Source organism: Ascidiella aspersa, chromosome 1 (assembly GCF_963924565.1).
Source record: "Ascidiella aspersa chromosome 1, kaAscAspe10.2, whole genome shotgun sequence".
NCBI lineage: Eukaryota > Metazoa > Chordata > Ascidiacea > Phlebobranchia > Ascidiidae > Ascidiella > Ascidiella aspersa.
Window position 1 is genome coordinate 1,061,099 of NC_139447.1, and position 17,773 is coordinate 1,078,871.

The following is a 17,773-nucleotide window of genomic DNA, read 5'->3' on the forward strand; positions in this document are numbered from 1 at the left end:
GAGATTTTTTCAACCATATGACCTAAACGGGCTTAGAGGGGAGCAAGTCGAGAAACCTCCACAGAACCGTCGCCCTGCTGCATCATGTTCGCACGTACAACCTGAATTGAAAGGGATAAACAGCGTATCCAGCAGCTGAAAAGTTTGAGCCACACAGACTGAAAGAAACCACACTTGGAACACTTTCAGATGTCAGTCAGCAAAAGTAAAAAAAGAAGCAATTCATAGTGAGATTTTCGCGAAAGCACTTTAGTTTATTAATATTTTTATGCATATAAAAACTGTACCATATGGAATAAACGATAAAACATAAAAAGAAGAAAAAAGCTTCGCAGCTGGACAGCGGAATCGTGACATCACAAAGGTGCCTTTGTCACAATGACAATAGAAAAGCAGCACAATAATAGAATAACACGAGAAATTGCATTTCAAACGGGGGAATAAAAATTCAGATAAAATCGGCCCTTTACCGCCATCATGCGGCGGTGGAGGAGCGTCGTTCTTCCATTAATTTAAGAATTTCGTGAAGACCAGACATAACCTCAGGGTTAAGTTCCCCCTGTGAGAAAATACAGGCATGTCGAAAATGTTTCAAGTAAGATAAATTAGTTGCTTGTAAAGAAGTTGGTAAATTGTGGATAAACGAAATTATTTTTGATTAGTCTCCAAAAGTCATGTAGTTACAATTAAACTGGGTTTAACTCCAAATATTTAAGCTGTTCAAAAAATTTGAAACAAAACGAAGTTGCTTTTGTAGGTCCAGGTAAGATTTGTTAAAATTGGTTTTGTGCGTAGATAATAAAAATAAAAAGTAAAAAAAGAGTTAAGCTAAGTGTCCGTAAGAACTAATCGTTTTTATAAAAAAAACTTCGATTATAGGTACAATCTACGGTGTCAAGGAGTGGAAAAACTAAGACACCTCTATTTTATCAAGATTCAGGCAAACTTAATACCTTGGCTGCTTTGAGCAAATGGCTTCTGTAAATGGCAAGTGTGCGGTTATACTCTGCTTCAGATTCCTAGAAAATAGATAAAACAAGGTAGTTTAAAAGCAGTTTATCATCTCTACTAACCAAAAACGAACGCAGAGATTGTCTACAAAAACTTTTTAGCATTCAAGGCCAAAAGTTTTAACAAAATGCATTAAATAACTGTGAAGCCTTGTTCTGTGTACGACTCATAAAAACGGTATAACATTGTGCAGCTTAAGTATATCGTGCTTATACAAAATAAAATTTTAATCAAACAATTTAATATTGCTTCTCTGTGAGAGGGGAGTTATATTTTAAAGGGCCGCACAAATGGGAATCACAAATCGTGAAGTCTAATTGTTTTATGACGTCATATACAAAAATTTCACTCCGACCCACGTAAACCAAACAAATTTTAGGGGGTCGGCGTTAAAAAAATAGTTGAGTATCACTTCTATTGCAAATTATAAGCCAAATATATATTTTGGGTTTAATGGGAAGGTTTACGTTAAACAAGCGAAATTAGCCTGTCAATTCTTAAAGGCAGTTTTAACCCAACAAAAATATTATTAAATTTGACTCACTTTTTCGCCATGTGCGACAAAAATTAACTTGACATCAGCTAAACAGCGTTTTACGCCAACTGTTCGGAGCTTTTAAAGTAATTTCTTGTTCGGCATGTTTAATTGCAAAGGTTGCCAATGTAACCCACTTTGATGTTAGATTTTTGCAGTTTTCTCACCTTGATATGGTTGCACAGTTTATCGATTTGTCTCCTCACCGAATCAATCTTTCGTCGTCCAACTTCGTTGCTCTCATGCGATTTAAGGAAGGCGGTTAGTTTGGATGAGAGGTCGACGTTAGACTTGCGCAGCGACGACACCTGGTGGCGGTAAATAATTGTAATAACATCCTCGAGGTGGCGTTGTTTCAATATTATGCAAAAGTTGATTTTTTTACAAACGCATCCAAGGATAATTTTTATTCCGGAGCTACATACAACAAAATAATAATTAAAATATTATCAAACGCTCCTAGTCATAAAAAGGGTAAATTCAAATCTCTAATTTATAAATTCTATTCGATAAAAATAGGCTTAAGAACCGAACCGAACAATTATGTTAAAATAGAAAAATGGGTAAAAAAAGAAAATAAAAAAAAACAATGACCATGCCAAAAGTATGCCTAAAACGTGTACCAAATGTAATTTACCATCGCCACAAAACCACCTAAAACTGTAAAACAAACTTAAATTTTACTTCTGTCAAGAACATCAAGGAACATACTAAGAAATGTAAAAACAAAACAAATTCGCATAAAATAATAAAAATATTATGGCATTAAACATAAATAGAGTTTAAAATATAGCAGAAACGAACTGGAAACAAGAAATCAAACTTTACTAAATATTGCACAAAAACCAAGAAACGTCAAGGGTCTGAGAAATACCTGTAAAAATAAACCAAACTTTTCAAACTTATTTCCTTACCTCTCTCCCTTCTAGCAGTAATAAAAAGGGGACATAAAAGACTAAACACGAGTCAAAACAATCTTTTTACACTTATTCCCTTACTTCTTCCTTAAGAGCAGCGCATTCCCTTCTGCTTTCAGTGAGCTGCTGCCGTGCCCGGTTCCCGTCCACCCTCCCTTCATTGCAGCGCTCTTCCCGCTTCCGAACCTCCCTCTCCAGCTCAGAAACTCTCGCTTCTCGCTGGTTACGCTCAGATCGAAGCTCGAGCAGCGCCTGGGGTGTGACAGGGGCGTGGTAAGGAAATATAGGGGGTGTGGCTTTATAGATTATACTTGGATGTTTTTAGTTGGCGACATGATTGACTTTTGTCCGATAAATATCGGTTTTCGTCCGATATAGATTTGCAGTATCGATGACAAGTTAAATAAATAAAGTTTAGGTTCGTACAAATTTTCACCAAATAAAATTAGTCGTGAAATGACCATAGTTGGATATATGGATATTTAAATTATTTGACAAAATTCAGCCTTACTTAGATCTATCTTTTACATGTATATTTAGTTTTGTTTTATTATTGATTACTTGATGTGTAATTATTCTCAAAAAACTCTGATGTCAAATCCATATTTTAATTTTTCTGTGTTTAATTGTGATATCTTCTAATTAAGAACAAAAAAACTAAAACATAATACAGCAGATGTAAATTGGTTAATAAGGTCACGTTTTTGTTCGAGGACTGAAAGTGTAAAAAGATTATAAATAGTTTTTCAGCACGATGGTAACACGGGGATTTCCCACCTTTTCCAGCTCGGCGTTATCCTTCCGGCAGGTGTCGCACTTGCTCGTGACGTCATTCAACCGGTCACGCATGGTTGCTTCCTTGTGGGTGGAGTCGGCCACCTGCTCCTTGTACTTCGCCTCCCACCTCGAACAACCTTCACTCAACTTCGTGACCTTGCCCTCCAGCTCTCTGAAGGTCAAGTCAAGGTCAATGCTAGCACGTGGCCTTACATTTATCAAATAAATACCTTATACTTTTTTTCCATTTTTAGTTAATTTTAATATTACTTAGCTAAGTATTTTACTTAAATAGGAACTGACGATGCAAGTATAGGAAGAATAAATATTCCTTTAAAAAATATCTCATCCTGGTTTTACTCGGATTTTTAAACTTTGAGTTTTGTTGTTGTACCTTATAATAAAGCATTGCTGTATACCAGCGGTTATAGCGGTAAGTGTTGTATTACAATGCGCCCATGCAATTTTTGAGGATATATAATAATTTTTATAATAGAATAAATCGCGCTGCTGTATTCTGCGATTCTGTGCATTTTTAGCAACAATTTAATAAGCCTAGCAGTGGTTTTAACATTTAGTTTTCTTATTACTTACTTAGTTAGTTATTTTTATTTCCTTCACAATTAACTTATTTTAACACCAGTTTAATCAACTTACGTTATAATGGCTGAACTCTCCACATTCCCAGATAGCTTCATCGTTAGATTTTTCACATCTTGATTAAGTTGGTTGATCGTGGCAAGCCGCTCTTCATTCAAGGATTCAGAATTCGATAAAAGCTCCTGGAATAAAACGTAAATAAAACGTCAGCGTAAAAGTTTAAGTAGAACGCCAAAAAGGTTGCAACGCAATGGGCAGAATATTAATAAATTGTTTTATATAATTTATTTTTTACCACCAAATGTTAACTTTTCGAGCTAAAAATAGTCAAATTGATGTAATCTGTTGAATATCCTTCAATAAGTTTGTTAAATACCCATTAGGGACAAAATTGAGTTTAAATCCATGTTTTTTAAGCAAACCGAGTTTGTGTACTTGAACCACTAACCCTTGGAATTTGCCCCTGCCCGCGCTCACCGTTGCTTAACTTACGTGTTCACTTGTGAGCGTTGCCACGAGTTTTTGGTTCTCCTCTTGCGCTTTGCTCAAGGAGGTCTCGGATGTTGAGATTCTGCTCCGGAGGAGAGAGATCTCATCTTCTTGCTCTTGGAGCTTGCTCTGAAGAAGAAGGAGGAATTAGGAGGATAAAAAAACACATATGGGTCGATGGATATATCGGTGTACCGCTAATAACGGACGGATATAGGTACATTTTACCTGATATTTTACTACGAAAATATGATATAGCTTGCCCTAAAGAAAAACAAGGAATTAAAGGATGAAAAAGTAAAGATCGATCGATATAATTATGTCCCGATAATATTGACCGGTATTTTGCTACTACCGCTACATCGACATCGGCAAATTTGGGATGATGTTTAATTAAGAAAATATGATAAAAATAATTTTTCCTGAAAAACAAATAAATTTCAATTTTATATTAGTTAATTTTTTAGCATTATGCCAAGTTAACCTGTAAACTAAGAGCTTAATAAACTTAGATAGATAAACTGAAATGTTATTTCGATTTTTTTTAGTTAATTTAAATTTTGAGCGTATTTCAGTAAAACCAAAAAAAATCGGGTTCAAGAATCAGTTGGCAAAGACGTAAAAATCGGTCGTTGCTATCAGTACGTATAGGTGGTATCGGTAAATCTCAACAAAAACTGCATTTTTAATGGCGCGTAGCAGTTAAGTGGACATTATGTACAGCAAAAATGGTTATGAGACTTTATTTTATTCCAAAAACAGAGACATTGCGGAGGTCAATTTAAAAAAAAATAAAAAAGAATATATTAGTCAAGTGGTTTCCAACAGAAGTGCATTTTTATATATTAGACACATCCCAATGCTGCATAACCAAATTGATAAAGTGGTGAGTCCTATACAAGTTACACTAGCACTGGACTAATTCTGTTGTTATAATTTTTACTGATCTTTTTTAATAATTTTTAAACCTACGCACAATACAGAGCGACTTTGGAGCATAATGGCTGGAGGTTGTAGTTAGAAGTAGAAATAATATCAAAGCCCATACAGAAGTAGGTATCATTTTGAACGTTTTAAATAAATCTTTATTCATTTTCAGCCTTTTTGTTTCGTGAACCCCTCCAAGTTGATACTTTATTATATACTAGTGATATAATTATATACTAAATAGTTTGTCAAATTTATAGATTTTAATGGTTTTCGGGAGTTAGAGCGGTTGTGTTTGTAAAAGCAGTCAAGTATGTGAACAATTTGTTTTGGTAAATGAGGTTAAGGTAACAACATGTTGGAGTTAAATATATTTCCCTAGGTTTAACAAAATGATCCACAGCGCTACTGCAAATGTTGATACTTTAAAACTGATGTTTCAATGGAAATCCCTGGAATTTTAGGGCAGACGGTTCACGTTATAAAGCTCTGGTTTAAGGACTTAATAAAGGCGCTCAGCGTGAAGCTAGAACACTGCCAGTCAGTCCTTATATTGATGCGGACTCACACAGAGCTTAGCACAGCAGTTGGTGGTCGCAAAGCACTTCCTTATATGAAGAAACGCGCTGCGATTAACAAGAAATCGTGGCTGGATTCGAACTTGAAATGTAAGTTGTACGTTGTGTTACCATTCAATGGGTGTATTATTACGTTCGAATATTTCCTACGTCACAAACTACAGAGGAGAGAAATTAAATAGATACAACTTAAGGTTTCAGAAACACACTTTTGCTTTTTTAAATTGATAAACAAGTAAACGAACGGTCTAGCCCCTAAAACGAGCTATACATAACAATTTTGGCCCTTCTGCACAAAATAGTAGTTTTAATCAAGATTTGTAAATGAAACACCAACAAAGATTTAATCAGTTTTATTTCTTTAAGAAAGCCATCAACATTTAAATATTTTTAGAATTCGGGTTTTACAGGCATATTTCTAAATATATCAATATAGGCAATAGGACAGGAACAGTAAGCCATTGGGTTGTTCCAAAATACACTTGCTATAGTTGCTATCAAACTAGAAGAACCACCACGTTGTTAATTGTCGTTTGTAAGTGCTAATCAACCCGGTCTTTGTCGTTTTGAGAAGCTAATTATTGACTGGTGTTCAGTTACATTTAGGATAATAACATCACTAAAGGTAATAACCAATCAATTGTGGCCGTGGCTAGTTAACCAAACTTTATATTACAAGTGGAAAAGTTTAAAAAGCTTACATGACCCTTATAAAATAAAATATATAAAAAAGAGTGCCTTACCAAATGAAATATTCATTTATTTATTGTAAAAATACTTTCATTAACATTATAAAAGTGACAATCAAAAATTATTTACGATAGTGTTTTAAATGTAACATTATTCACTGCAGATTGGTGAAGATAAACAGCAGTATTTATTGTGTAAACAACAAAAATCTAGAATAGTAGACTAATACGTTTATAATGGGATAAGCTTTTTCCTACCCAGGCATTTTATCTGGAATAGCATCGTGAGTTATTTAATCTCATCAATCTTATCGGTTCTTTGGCAAAACTGGCTTATAGTGCTATGGTGCTTGTTTTATCGAAGCGTTGTAGCAATTTTCACAAGAAAAAAAAGTTATAAGTTCATAGTTTTAAGACATACTTTGTAACTATCCAAAAACAAAAGGTAAAAATAAGAAAACTGTAACTTAATACTTACTTGCAAGACATCTAGCTGGGATTTGTGTCTTTCTTGATCTGCGCTCGACTTTTGTGCTTTAATTTGTTTTTCCTGAGTAGCAGAAGATGACTTTTTAAACAAACCAAATGGCATTCTTCTTAACACGACAAAACAACAGAAAATAACAAGACAACAAACTTCAAACTCCTGCCGTTGCCAACTAACTTCAACTGGCAGTGTGATGTCACAAGCGATCGGCACAAAGCCCACTGTGACTTAATACGATAATTGTTATTGCGTCACACACCTTGAAGGCATCAAGTAGTAGACTTGTCAGCAGTTTGATATTCGCCTCTAAATCTGAAAAAAGAAACGCACAAATAGCGATGTTATATGCCTTGGGCAAAGCGCTGGTTTTTCTCAGTAGGCAAATCACTAGTACCTTGGCTCTCTGAAGGGGCTTCAACTTCTAATAAGGCCTGTTTTATCGACTGGTTTAGTTCGGAGACTTTTTCTTGTCTGCTGTCGTTTTTCAGCTGGTTTTCTTCAATCTGCGAAAGTTTGACTTAATTTGGCGAGTTTTGCGGATTTGTGTAGAAAAATGAGCGCTAAGCTCATAGTTGCTTTGTTTACGTGTTCTTATGAGTAATTAACTGCATACAATTGCGGTGACTAATCAATGTTTTGGTTAACAAGTAACTGTTGATAAACATGTATTTTACAAAAATTAAAACATAATTTGTTACACAACGATTTTTTAAAACCATGTTTTTAGATATTACTGTTTTCTAATCTATTTCAAACGTCCATTTCGTTTATATGAAACAAATATTTAATTTTTATAAAAACAGAAGGTTTTTAAACAAAGGTAATCTAAAGTTATCTTTCAACAATTTGGCGCAAGAAAAGTTATTAAGACGTTGAAATAGCTTTTTATTATTATACAACAGAAAGTATTTATACTGTTATTTTTTTATGTACATATAATTTTTAGTATAACCTAAATCCAAACCAATTAAACTATTTACTGAAAAATATATAAAATCATGAAAGTAGCACAATATTTTTAACCTGTTCAATAAGTTGGGCATTCTGCGAACAGATTTCTTGTAAATTTTTCTCATTATTTTCCAATTCTTTTTTCAGGTGTTGTTCAGCCTGGCTTGATTTGTCCAAGTCCAAGCCGATTTTTTGAACTCGTGACGTCAAAATATCATAAGCATCAACACTCTGCTGACACTTAGTGGCCAAAGAGTGGTTGTCGTGTTTTAGTTCCTGTAAAAAACAATAATTCTGAAAACATTTGCACTTTTCTTTACGGTAATGGCAGAAGAACGAAAACAATAGCTAAGAAAATGTTTGAAATAATGTAACAGTTACATTAAGTAACACATGGATGATTTTTTTTACCTTTTTAATTGAAATACAGCAAATCATACAAAAAACTTATAATTAAGTCCGACTTATAACGTCAAATTTAAAAAAAATTAGAAAATGGGTAAATAGTCAGTTCTTTCAAAGATACAAAATCACGATACAATCACTACTTAAACAAGATTTTAAATTGCTGAAAAACTAACTAAACTCATCAAAAACAAGCAAGGACTTACTTACCTTTACTGAAACTTCAGCTTTTTTGTTAGCGGCCCTCAAACTTTCGTTTTCCGCAGATACAACACGTAAGTTACGAACTTCATTCTGCAGTGAAACCAGCAGGGCGTCCTTCTGCGTCAAATCGTCCATTAGCTTCGATATTCGTCGCTTGGCATGCATATCAGCCAGGGTTTGTTGAGGGGGTGAAACTGTTGATTCACCGGGGTAACTTCGGACAGATTCGTTGGTGACATCTACAGATGAGAATGATGCCAAGGTGCTTTTGCTGTCGTACATGTTCACGTCTTGATCGTACAACGCGCTGAAGTTCTTCGAATCGTTGTAGATGGAAAGCACGTTGCTGTTGTTATGCTGGGGCTCAACCTCTATAAAGAATCAGTGAAAAAGGTGATAAAATCAATGCTAAGTGTGCACTCTAAGGGATTATTACGTGTCAATATAAATGTGAAAAAGCCATTTGACGGATATTTCAAGAGCTCTTTACACTCTATTAATGTGTTTCATATCGGGATTAACTTCTTGGAGAAAATATTACAGTTATGCTTGTGACTAATTGGTTAAAAAACAAACAGGTTATTCCATGACGCGGCTTAAAACCTTCCCATGTGAATTGTCAATATGTTCAGATGGCAAGCTGCTTAATGGTTCTTCAGCATAGATATTAATTCATTTTGCAACACTTTAAAAACCCTTAAAGCCACTTCACAGAGATTAACAATCGATAATATTAGGTTGAAGAGGCTTGGGAATGGTAGAATATGAGCTGAGTTATGAACAAGTCCAAACTTGTATTACATGGAGGAATTCTTTTACGTAATGGAAAAATTAAAAAAAAAAAAGTCAAAAAAAAGTAAGGAAAAATTGCATTTTAAAAATCATTTAAAAAATATTTTCATTGTACATAAGACAAGATCACATGAATTTCACATTTTGTAGTATTTCATATAGTGCATAATGTAAACCCCTGTACAAATAAATAACGTTACTTTACATTTGCATGAAATTAAACACATTTAACAAATTGTTTGTCCTAGTTGCAAAATCATATGCAAATTATGATTTGCCAGATAGCTTGGTAAGAACGTCAACTATATTTTAGGTTTAGGGTGTTTACCAAAATTTGCACTTTAGTAGAATTACAGTTTAACGCATTTTCATGCTTCAAGTAAAACTCATTAAGGGGTGAACTTAAACGATAGTTTATTCTTTAGTTTAGTAAAGAAACCAAAAAATAGGAGGTCAATTAATTTATAAAAAGATTTTGTAAAGTTAACTTGGTAAGAAAATATGCCTAAGGCAAAGAATAGGTGTATATGAAATTTATTTTCTCAATATGTGAAAAATGTTTTTTAAGGTATACATTTGTTGTAAGTGAAAATTAACAAATTTTCGTTTAACATCTAAAGAGGGAAATAATCATGACCACATCAGTTAACTATTTTTATGTGCATTTCTTTAACTTACTTGTATTAGGTGCTTTATGTGGTTCATGTTGTTTAGTTGTATGGGCAGATTGGTTGGTAGTAGTGGCTGTATTGCTTGGTGGACCTCCAACTGTTGAATCCTCAGTGAATGGGACAATAGACTGTAGACAAAACATGGCTCAGCACACAATGAACACTACATGAGGGAATTAACTAACAAGAACCCTGGTTACTGGTAAATAGGCTGTGATTTCACAACATGAACATCTACCTAGAGATAAGCTATTTGGATAAGTTAAAGTAAAAGTAGGTTCAAGCCAAATATTAACATAGGGTAATTAAAATACGATTTAATCTAGGCATTAATGGATTTCATTCATAGAATAATATTGATACCAATCTACGATAAAATTAAAACGGGAAAATTAGCAAATATTTCTGCATCTAAGCCTATTATAAGGCATTTATATTCCTTAAAAAAATTTTAACACATGTCTTACATTGGATTAAGTAGAGAACAAGCGATATTTTATCTCCAGCAACAACCATACTTACATCTTGGCTTGGACGTGATTTTGTGACTTTCTTTTCAGGTTTTTCTTCCAGAATACTGCTGACACTCAAGCGGGAATCTGGAAGAAAAAAAAAATTCTAAATGGCTTTTAAATTTTTTAGCAAATAAATTTACCAAGCCGAACTGTGAGCTTGGGACAGCGGTAAACTGTGGCCGATGATCATAAATCTTAAGGTTCAGGAAAAAAGTGTTGGTGGCCGTTCGTTGATAAAAAGTTTGATGGTATAAAAGTAGGCGGGGTTTTTATGTTATAGGCCAGATAGACATCAACTGGATTACCTAAGAGCACTGCAACCTAAGAGCAGTGTAAGTTATAAGCAAAGCAGTGTAAGCATGCTCAACCTCAAAGTTTTATTCAAATCAAACTTGTAACTTGTAACATGTAATTGTAAAAAGTTCGCTTCTTGCAAATTTTTTTAAATCTGTTAATACCAAAGTTGTTTCTCACATAGCATGTTGCACACCATGATAATTAAACTATAGAGTACAGATTCTGTTAAATTAGAATATAAATGCTGTTATTTTAAACAAAATGCGATTGTTTTTATGTGCCCAATGTCCATTGTGTTTAACTGAAAAGTTTTGCTAATATACACAAAACATCTGTCAGTTATGCAATAAACCCACTTCTGTCTGTTTTCTTTGCAGCTTCAGTGAGCTGCATAATATGCAGGGCGTCAATCACACTTTTACGTGATCGGCCACGCGCGACATCAAGGGCATTACGACCGTCCGATAGTTTCGACGAGTAGTTTGCGTTGTTCTCACATAAAAGCCGAACCTGGAATAAAACCACATGGAAACATACTAAATTGCGACAAAGAAAAAGTCATGCAATTTACATTGTTCAGTAAATAAAAGAAGCTTTAAAAGGCACTAAGCAGATATCTTTCTCTGAGTTATGTTAAAAATAAGCTTGGCAAATTCAGATGTTTTTGTTGGCATATAAAGGACTTGTTGTTGTAGCAAAAGCTGTAACATCTAATTGCATAACTTTGTATGACAGGTATCAATAGTTAGCTAGAAATCTTAAGCACTTAGCTGATATCTTGAATGATTTAGGGAATTATTTAAATGCAAATATTTTCCTTATCTCTTTTTTAAATAAGTAAAATCAAAATGCAGTTTTTACACTTACAGGTTAAATTGTCAGCAGTAAACTATTTAAAGATCAGTTTTGGTTGAAAACTTAATACAACCACTGAACACATTAAGAACATGAAGTAATGAAGCTGGGCTCAAGCATAACGATCGTGTTTTTACAGTAGGGCTGTGAATAAGCAAAAAGCATTGATGTGTGGCCTAAACATCTATCCTTGTCTGGGGTTTGTTGAAATAATGGCCGACTTGTTGATTTATGCTTCCAGTAGTTTGCAAAGGGGAGGAAATAGTGTCTGGGAAATCACTGAAGCCACATTGGCTATGCTTGGGTGCACAACAAATTGTACATAATTACAAATCCACACTATTAAGATGTATCTATGTTTCTGTTCATAACATTAGGAAGACAAGTATTAATGGACAGCAACTTATCACATGTTACAAAAAACATTAACTTGAAGATGGGATATTTACTTACAAGAAATTTATCTCATGTAAAAAATTAACACTTACTTGTAAATGGGATATTCAATTTCAAGCAATTTTAGATCGCAAAAATCACTTTATCTATATCTATATATATATTAAGTAAATACATTTTTTTAGGTAATTTATGATCATTGTATGTTGGTGACTATAACAGCAGTGATATTCAGTATGGAATTGTATCCAACTAAACAGTTGTACGATGAGACAAGATGTTTGAAAGATACATAAGATACAAGGACTCTTGTGAGTCAATTCAAACACGGACCGGGCATCTTGTGCAAACACTCGTGTCGACATAGGGTCAATCAGTAACTTACAACAACAAATGCTTCATTGAAGAGAGGCTTCAACAGAGACACAACACGTTTAGGAATTTATCACATAAAAATTCAACATATACCAGCTGACCAAAAAATAAGATTAAAAGTAGCATCTATATTCCTAATTAACCACCAAACCATTTTTTTGCCCATTTATACAAGATTCGTAAGATTTAAAAAAAAAAAACTTTTCTTTTGGTTTTAAAAAGTAATTGTACACCCACAGCTCTATATTATTTGAATCACTGGGCAAGAGTGTGTTATGTAAACAACTCTGGGTAATGAAACCAATTACCTTCAGTGTTGAGTGGCTTGCCTTGGGCAATAAGAAGCAATAAAATAAATGTTTACAATTGGCTGGTCAAAACAAATTGCTTCCTTTATAACTGAATCCGGTTTAACCAAGACAGTCGGTTCCCAACTAAAAACGGTTGGCAAAAGATTAAATGAATAGTTTAACCGAAACTACTATAGAGGTACAAACCAAATTCCATTAAAAATAACTGTGTACGTATTTTTGGCAGTTCACTGGATTGTTTTCTAAATAAAATTAGTTTTTTTTTTTTTACTTTTTGCTTCTACTTTGAATAAATATAGGTTTTGCAATAAAATCCTAAATGTGCCAAAAAAAGTATGGTGACCCTTGAAATCAAGAATAACCTCTTAACAAGTGTTAAGAATAAAGCTGACGTTAATATCATCAGTAATATTATCAAATCATTGACTGGTATACACAGTATAATTTTACATGCAAACAAAACTGTATTTATCGCATGGTTGAGTAAAATCTGTTATTGCACAACTAAAAATAAAACTACATTGTAACACATACCAATAATGACATTTAAGGAGGCATTTTAATGTGATATGTTGTTTTATCTGTGGTTAAATTACTGAATCGAAGATGGCAAAAGCAACTAAAAAAACAAAACCTTAAAAAATAGGATATATTTTTTTATTTATTTGGACCTAGCTTTACAAAGGCAGAATTCAAAAAAGATCATGTTAATACTACTCAACCCCATTTATTTTCACAAATCTATCATATATAGACATCAAATACTAAAACATTTGGCATGTCCAGCCTCCGCAGCAAAAGTAATGGCCAAAAGAAAACTAGCTTGGGTCATAGTTTGGTGGCCACTGTTACAAATGAAGTTTTTCCCAATTTTATATTTGGGCCTCTATAAACATGATAAACATATTTGCATATATACTGTTAGAGCATAATGGTTGGAGGTTGTAGTAAGACCTAATAAGAATATCAAAGCCCATACAGAAGTAGGAAGCATTTTGAACGTTTCGAATAACTCTTCATTCATTTTCAATGAAAAATACTTCTGTTGGGCTTTGATATTCTTCTACATATACTGTTATTAAATGGCTTTTGTAAACCGACTACACACAAAGTACTTACAACATCTGCATGTCCAGCCTCCGCAGCGAGAGTAAGCGCAGTATGCTGAAGATCGCTGGAGTCATTGTGGTCGACGTCAACTCCTCTCTTGATCAACTCCGTGCACACTAGGAGGCGCCCCATAGCAGCGGCAACCATCAGAGAAGTCCGTCCTTCCTACATTGACCGATTGAGATTTTTAGGTTACAAAAGTTTTATAATGAGCTTCAAACCAGGTTTTTAGCTAACTTTAAAGAAATCGGTACATTTGGTATTAAAATTATTTGCCGGAAGAACTATCTTACAAAACACAATTAAATAAAAGTTAAATACTTAGGGATTAAATGCAATTTATGTGGCAGAAAAAGTGTACTTTTTCAACTTTCTAACTTGTTAAAATTTCTTTACTTCCTGAATCGAGCAATTGATAGTATCGGGTTACGGACGTTTCATAATGAAAGTAGCTCTGGTAGGCTTTAGAAATCGGTACATTCGGTATGTTCGTACATTTAAAAACAAAAATATTTGCTGGAAGAACTATTTTATAAGTTTTTTGGTTAACACAATTAAAAAATAAAGTCTTTTGGGGATTAAAGGGAACATGTATGGTATATGTATACGTTGTTTATTTTTTGAACGTTCTAACTTTTGATCGCTTTAAAGACGGTAAAATTTTAAACCTTGTTAAAATACCCAACTGCTTCCTTCCTGAATTGAGCAATTGAAAGAATTGAGTTACGAACGAATGTAATGATGTACTACTTGTCATTTTAAGAGTATTATTGGTTGTGAATATTGTACTTCTTGACTTTAATATTTGTAGGTTGCTTTAAAGACTGTAAAATTTTAAAGCACTTCAAAAAATAAGTCTATATTGCTTCCTGCATGCAGCAAGGAGAGTATCAGGTTACGCAACTTTGAGGATGCAAAGATACAAGCGTAGTTTGTTAACATGGACTCAATATCTTGACCACTTTGAAGACTGAAACTGTTAATAATTCGGAATTGAAATGCTAACTAAATTCTAAAGTTATAATAAGCTCAAACTTCTTCTTAATAAATTCATTTATAAATAAAAGTGCAGTTTAAACAACAATTTATTATGATTCTGGTGTTATTTTTATGTGATCTCAGATTCTCAGTAGATAATTTGAAACAGATTTTAGCATTTTGTACGAGTATGAAGTAAGTTTAAAAATGTAGCAATATTTGTCAAGTGAACAAATTAAAGAAACAGCTTAGATGTTTTGCAGTTACCTTGTCTACACAATGTATGTCTGCACCCTTTTCGTCAGCTATAAGTTTTAAGCATTCCAGGTGGCCTTCGAAAGCAGCAAAATGCAACGCAGTGCAACAATTGTTGTCACGAGCGTTAACATCAACTGTACGAGATGCCAAAAGTTTGGAAGTCGTTCCTTTGTGGCCGTACCTTGCGCTTGCGTGGAGTGGGGTGGCACCTGGAGAAAAAAATAATTAAAAAATATCCTAGCTGTTTAACAAATAAAAATGTGGATATTACAGCTATTTTCAACCAATGTGTGTGAGAATCTTGGTTCTAATTATAAATGTATTTTTAAAATCTAATTTTTCTTCATGTAGCATTACAAATGGTATTTAAAACTAATTAAATCTTAAATACCATATCATATTTTATAAAATTTTGCTGGCTCATAAAAAAATGCTTTTAGCATTATTATTAATGAATGACTTTTAAAACCAATAAATTTTTAGTCAACCATTACAATGTGATGAAACAGAAAGTAGGAACTGACCTGTAATGTCTCTTGTGGAAACATTTGCTTTATGTGCAAGAAGAACATTTAAGCAGTCGTCTAATCCTTTTGCTGCTGCATAGTGGACACTAAAACATCACACAAATATATTAGTAAAAAAAATCTTACAATAAAACATAACATGGCTGATTACAATGAACCAAACCATCTAAGATGTAAACAATGCCTAAACAAAAATTAAGAATAAAACTAAGCTAAAAAAGTATCGTACAATGCACAGGTTTAACAAAATTCTACATAAAAACAGCACTCTTTGGACTTCAAAATGTATTATTTACAGAAAACTTTAATGCAAACTTTATTTAAATCAATACATAATAAAAATATTTTTTGGGGGGACCCAAAAAGCCTAACAATTGTCAGGGCTGTGATTCACTGTCATCCTAAACAAAAATTGTGCAGTGTGGAAATGTTGCGTCTGTTCCAATTTATAATTGCAATTATAATTATATTAAAAGAGCTACTTTAGGTAACTTACACCGAGTATCCAACATCGGGTGATAGTTTATTGACATTAATGTTGTCATGTTTTCCCAATTTGGCAGCAAGTTTCACCGGTTGATTGACAGCCACTGAATGCCAGATTCTTTGATCGAATTTCGACCATTCGTCCTGTGGAAACCATAAAATCAGTAATATGTTGCAGCTACTTAATAACTTCTTGAATTACCATTGAACCCGAACAAATTGTTGGGTTAAGTGTACAGTACATTAGCATAGGAGTGAGTACCAAGTTGAATTTTATTATTGCAATAAAACAAAAAATCACAGTGCAAAAAAGTAGTTCTAACTAAGAACAGAAAATCAATAATATAAAAACACGTAACTAAAAAGAGTATTTTATAGTATTTTAACAAAAAATATTATCTAGGATTTTAAAATTGCACTTTTAGAACACGTTACAAAAACTAATTAAGTTCCACATAAGGTAAAAATAAATCTCTGCAGCGTAATTAATATAGTAAACAGCTCACTTTGTTTGCGGAGACGACATTGGCAGGTTTCTTGAGTTTTGCTTTAATACTCCTCATTTTAAACTTTGGCGAAATAAATTTCCAAATTCAAAGCTTCCTATAGAAACGGTCGTGAACTTCAAATCAATATGCGACACGGCAATATGACAAGCCCTCAAAATTCGGCCCCAAAAGCACTTGAGTCCACTTAGACGAGCAATGTATCTCTTTGCCGGCGCTAATTTAAATGTCGCAATCGAGGTGGACCCGGCTTAGCGCAAAACGTTTCGAAGAATTGAAGAGCTCGTCAAAAAAATCTCGCCGTGTTTTGATTGGGTCACGTGACCGCTTTACTACCCGGTAAACTTTCGTATTCGAGATGGCATCGTTGGGATGTTTGGATAAAGTTGTTTCGTTTTGGTTATATTAGTGCCATTGCGTTTTATTATAGCAAAACTTTTTTGAGGATGTATTTTTACAGCGCGGATATTAAGTGATTGATTTTATCGGCTCTAGTTTTATTACAAAATGGTTATTTTTTATTTATTTGCAAGTACAGTAACTTATTGTAAAACAAAAAATAACACAATAACTATACCAACAAAAACTAGTGATACATATTTGAACTTTTTAAATTCTGTGTAAAATTAACAGGAATATGTTTTTTATCATGTACCACACCGACTTCTTTACCAATAGTTTTTTTGAGGCTGGCAAGGTAGGCGTCCTGCTATTATCGTCTTTGGAAAGGTGGCTGCCTGCGATTTGTGGTTAAGATTATTAGCTAAAGTAAATTATACTTGCATCGCACATATTTCTAATGTTTTTCATCTTTATAGGGATATAGTAATGACGTCGTTTGGGCAGTGGATTGCGATACTTACTATTCAAAATATCAGGTTTCGGTATTGGAATATAATGTCAAGTATAAGACATGCCTATGATAGGCTACGGCTTGTTATTAGAAAAACAATCTCTACAGAAAATTAAGAAGTTTCTGGGAAAAGCACTGCCGACAATATTTATTTTTGCTAAGAGCCAAGTTTGTTGTTTCTAATTTGGCCTTTATGATACGTCGTCAGAATTTTTTTGTTATAGTTTGCCTTATAAATTTAAAGAATATGTTAAACAAAGACAACTTATAGTT

General features: G+C 33.5%; 1 protein-coding gene across 1 annotated transcript; it reads right to left on the bottom strand.

Annotated features, from left to right (window-relative positions):
- Positions 1–233: 233 nt before the first annotated feature.
- LOC146166439 (uncharacterized) lies at positions 234–16,908 on the bottom strand. Its single transcript, XM_083386285.1, has 20 exons — positions 16,648–16,908; positions 16,152–16,285; positions 15,653–15,741; positions 15,138–15,337; positions 13,902–14,057; positions 11,202–11,355; positions 10,556–10,632; positions 10,041–10,161; positions 8,577–8,941; positions 8,034–8,237; positions 7,405–7,513; positions 7,270–7,322; positions 7,002–7,073; positions 4,333–4,458; positions 3,898–4,022; positions 3,241–3,412; positions 2,545–2,715; positions 1,714–1,854; positions 954–1,019; positions 234–559 (listed from the first exon to the last, which is right to left on the bottom strand). Exons 1-20 carry the CDS (start codon positions 16,702–16,704, stop codon positions 476–478), a joined length of 2,676 nt encoding a protein of 891 aa, XP_083242411.1. The 5' UTR covers positions 16,705–16,908; the 3' UTR covers positions 234–475.
- Positions 16,909–17,773: the final 865 nt, after the last annotated feature.

Excerpts from the sequence above, each read along its gene's own strand:
- LOC146166439 (XM_083386285.1), bottom strand. The coding sequence starts at position 16,704 with ATGAGGAGTATTAAAGCAAAACTCAAGAAACCTGCCAATGTCGTCTCC. Across the intron at positions 10,162-10,555 it reads AATCACGTCCAAGCCAAGAT|TCTATTGTCCCATTCACTGA; the intron begins GTAAGTATGGTT and ends TTTTGTCTACAG. Across the intron at positions 3,413-3,897 it reads GAGAGTTCAGCCATTATAAC|AGAGCTGGAGGGCAAGGTCA; the intron begins GTAAGTTGATTA and ends CTTGACCTTCAG.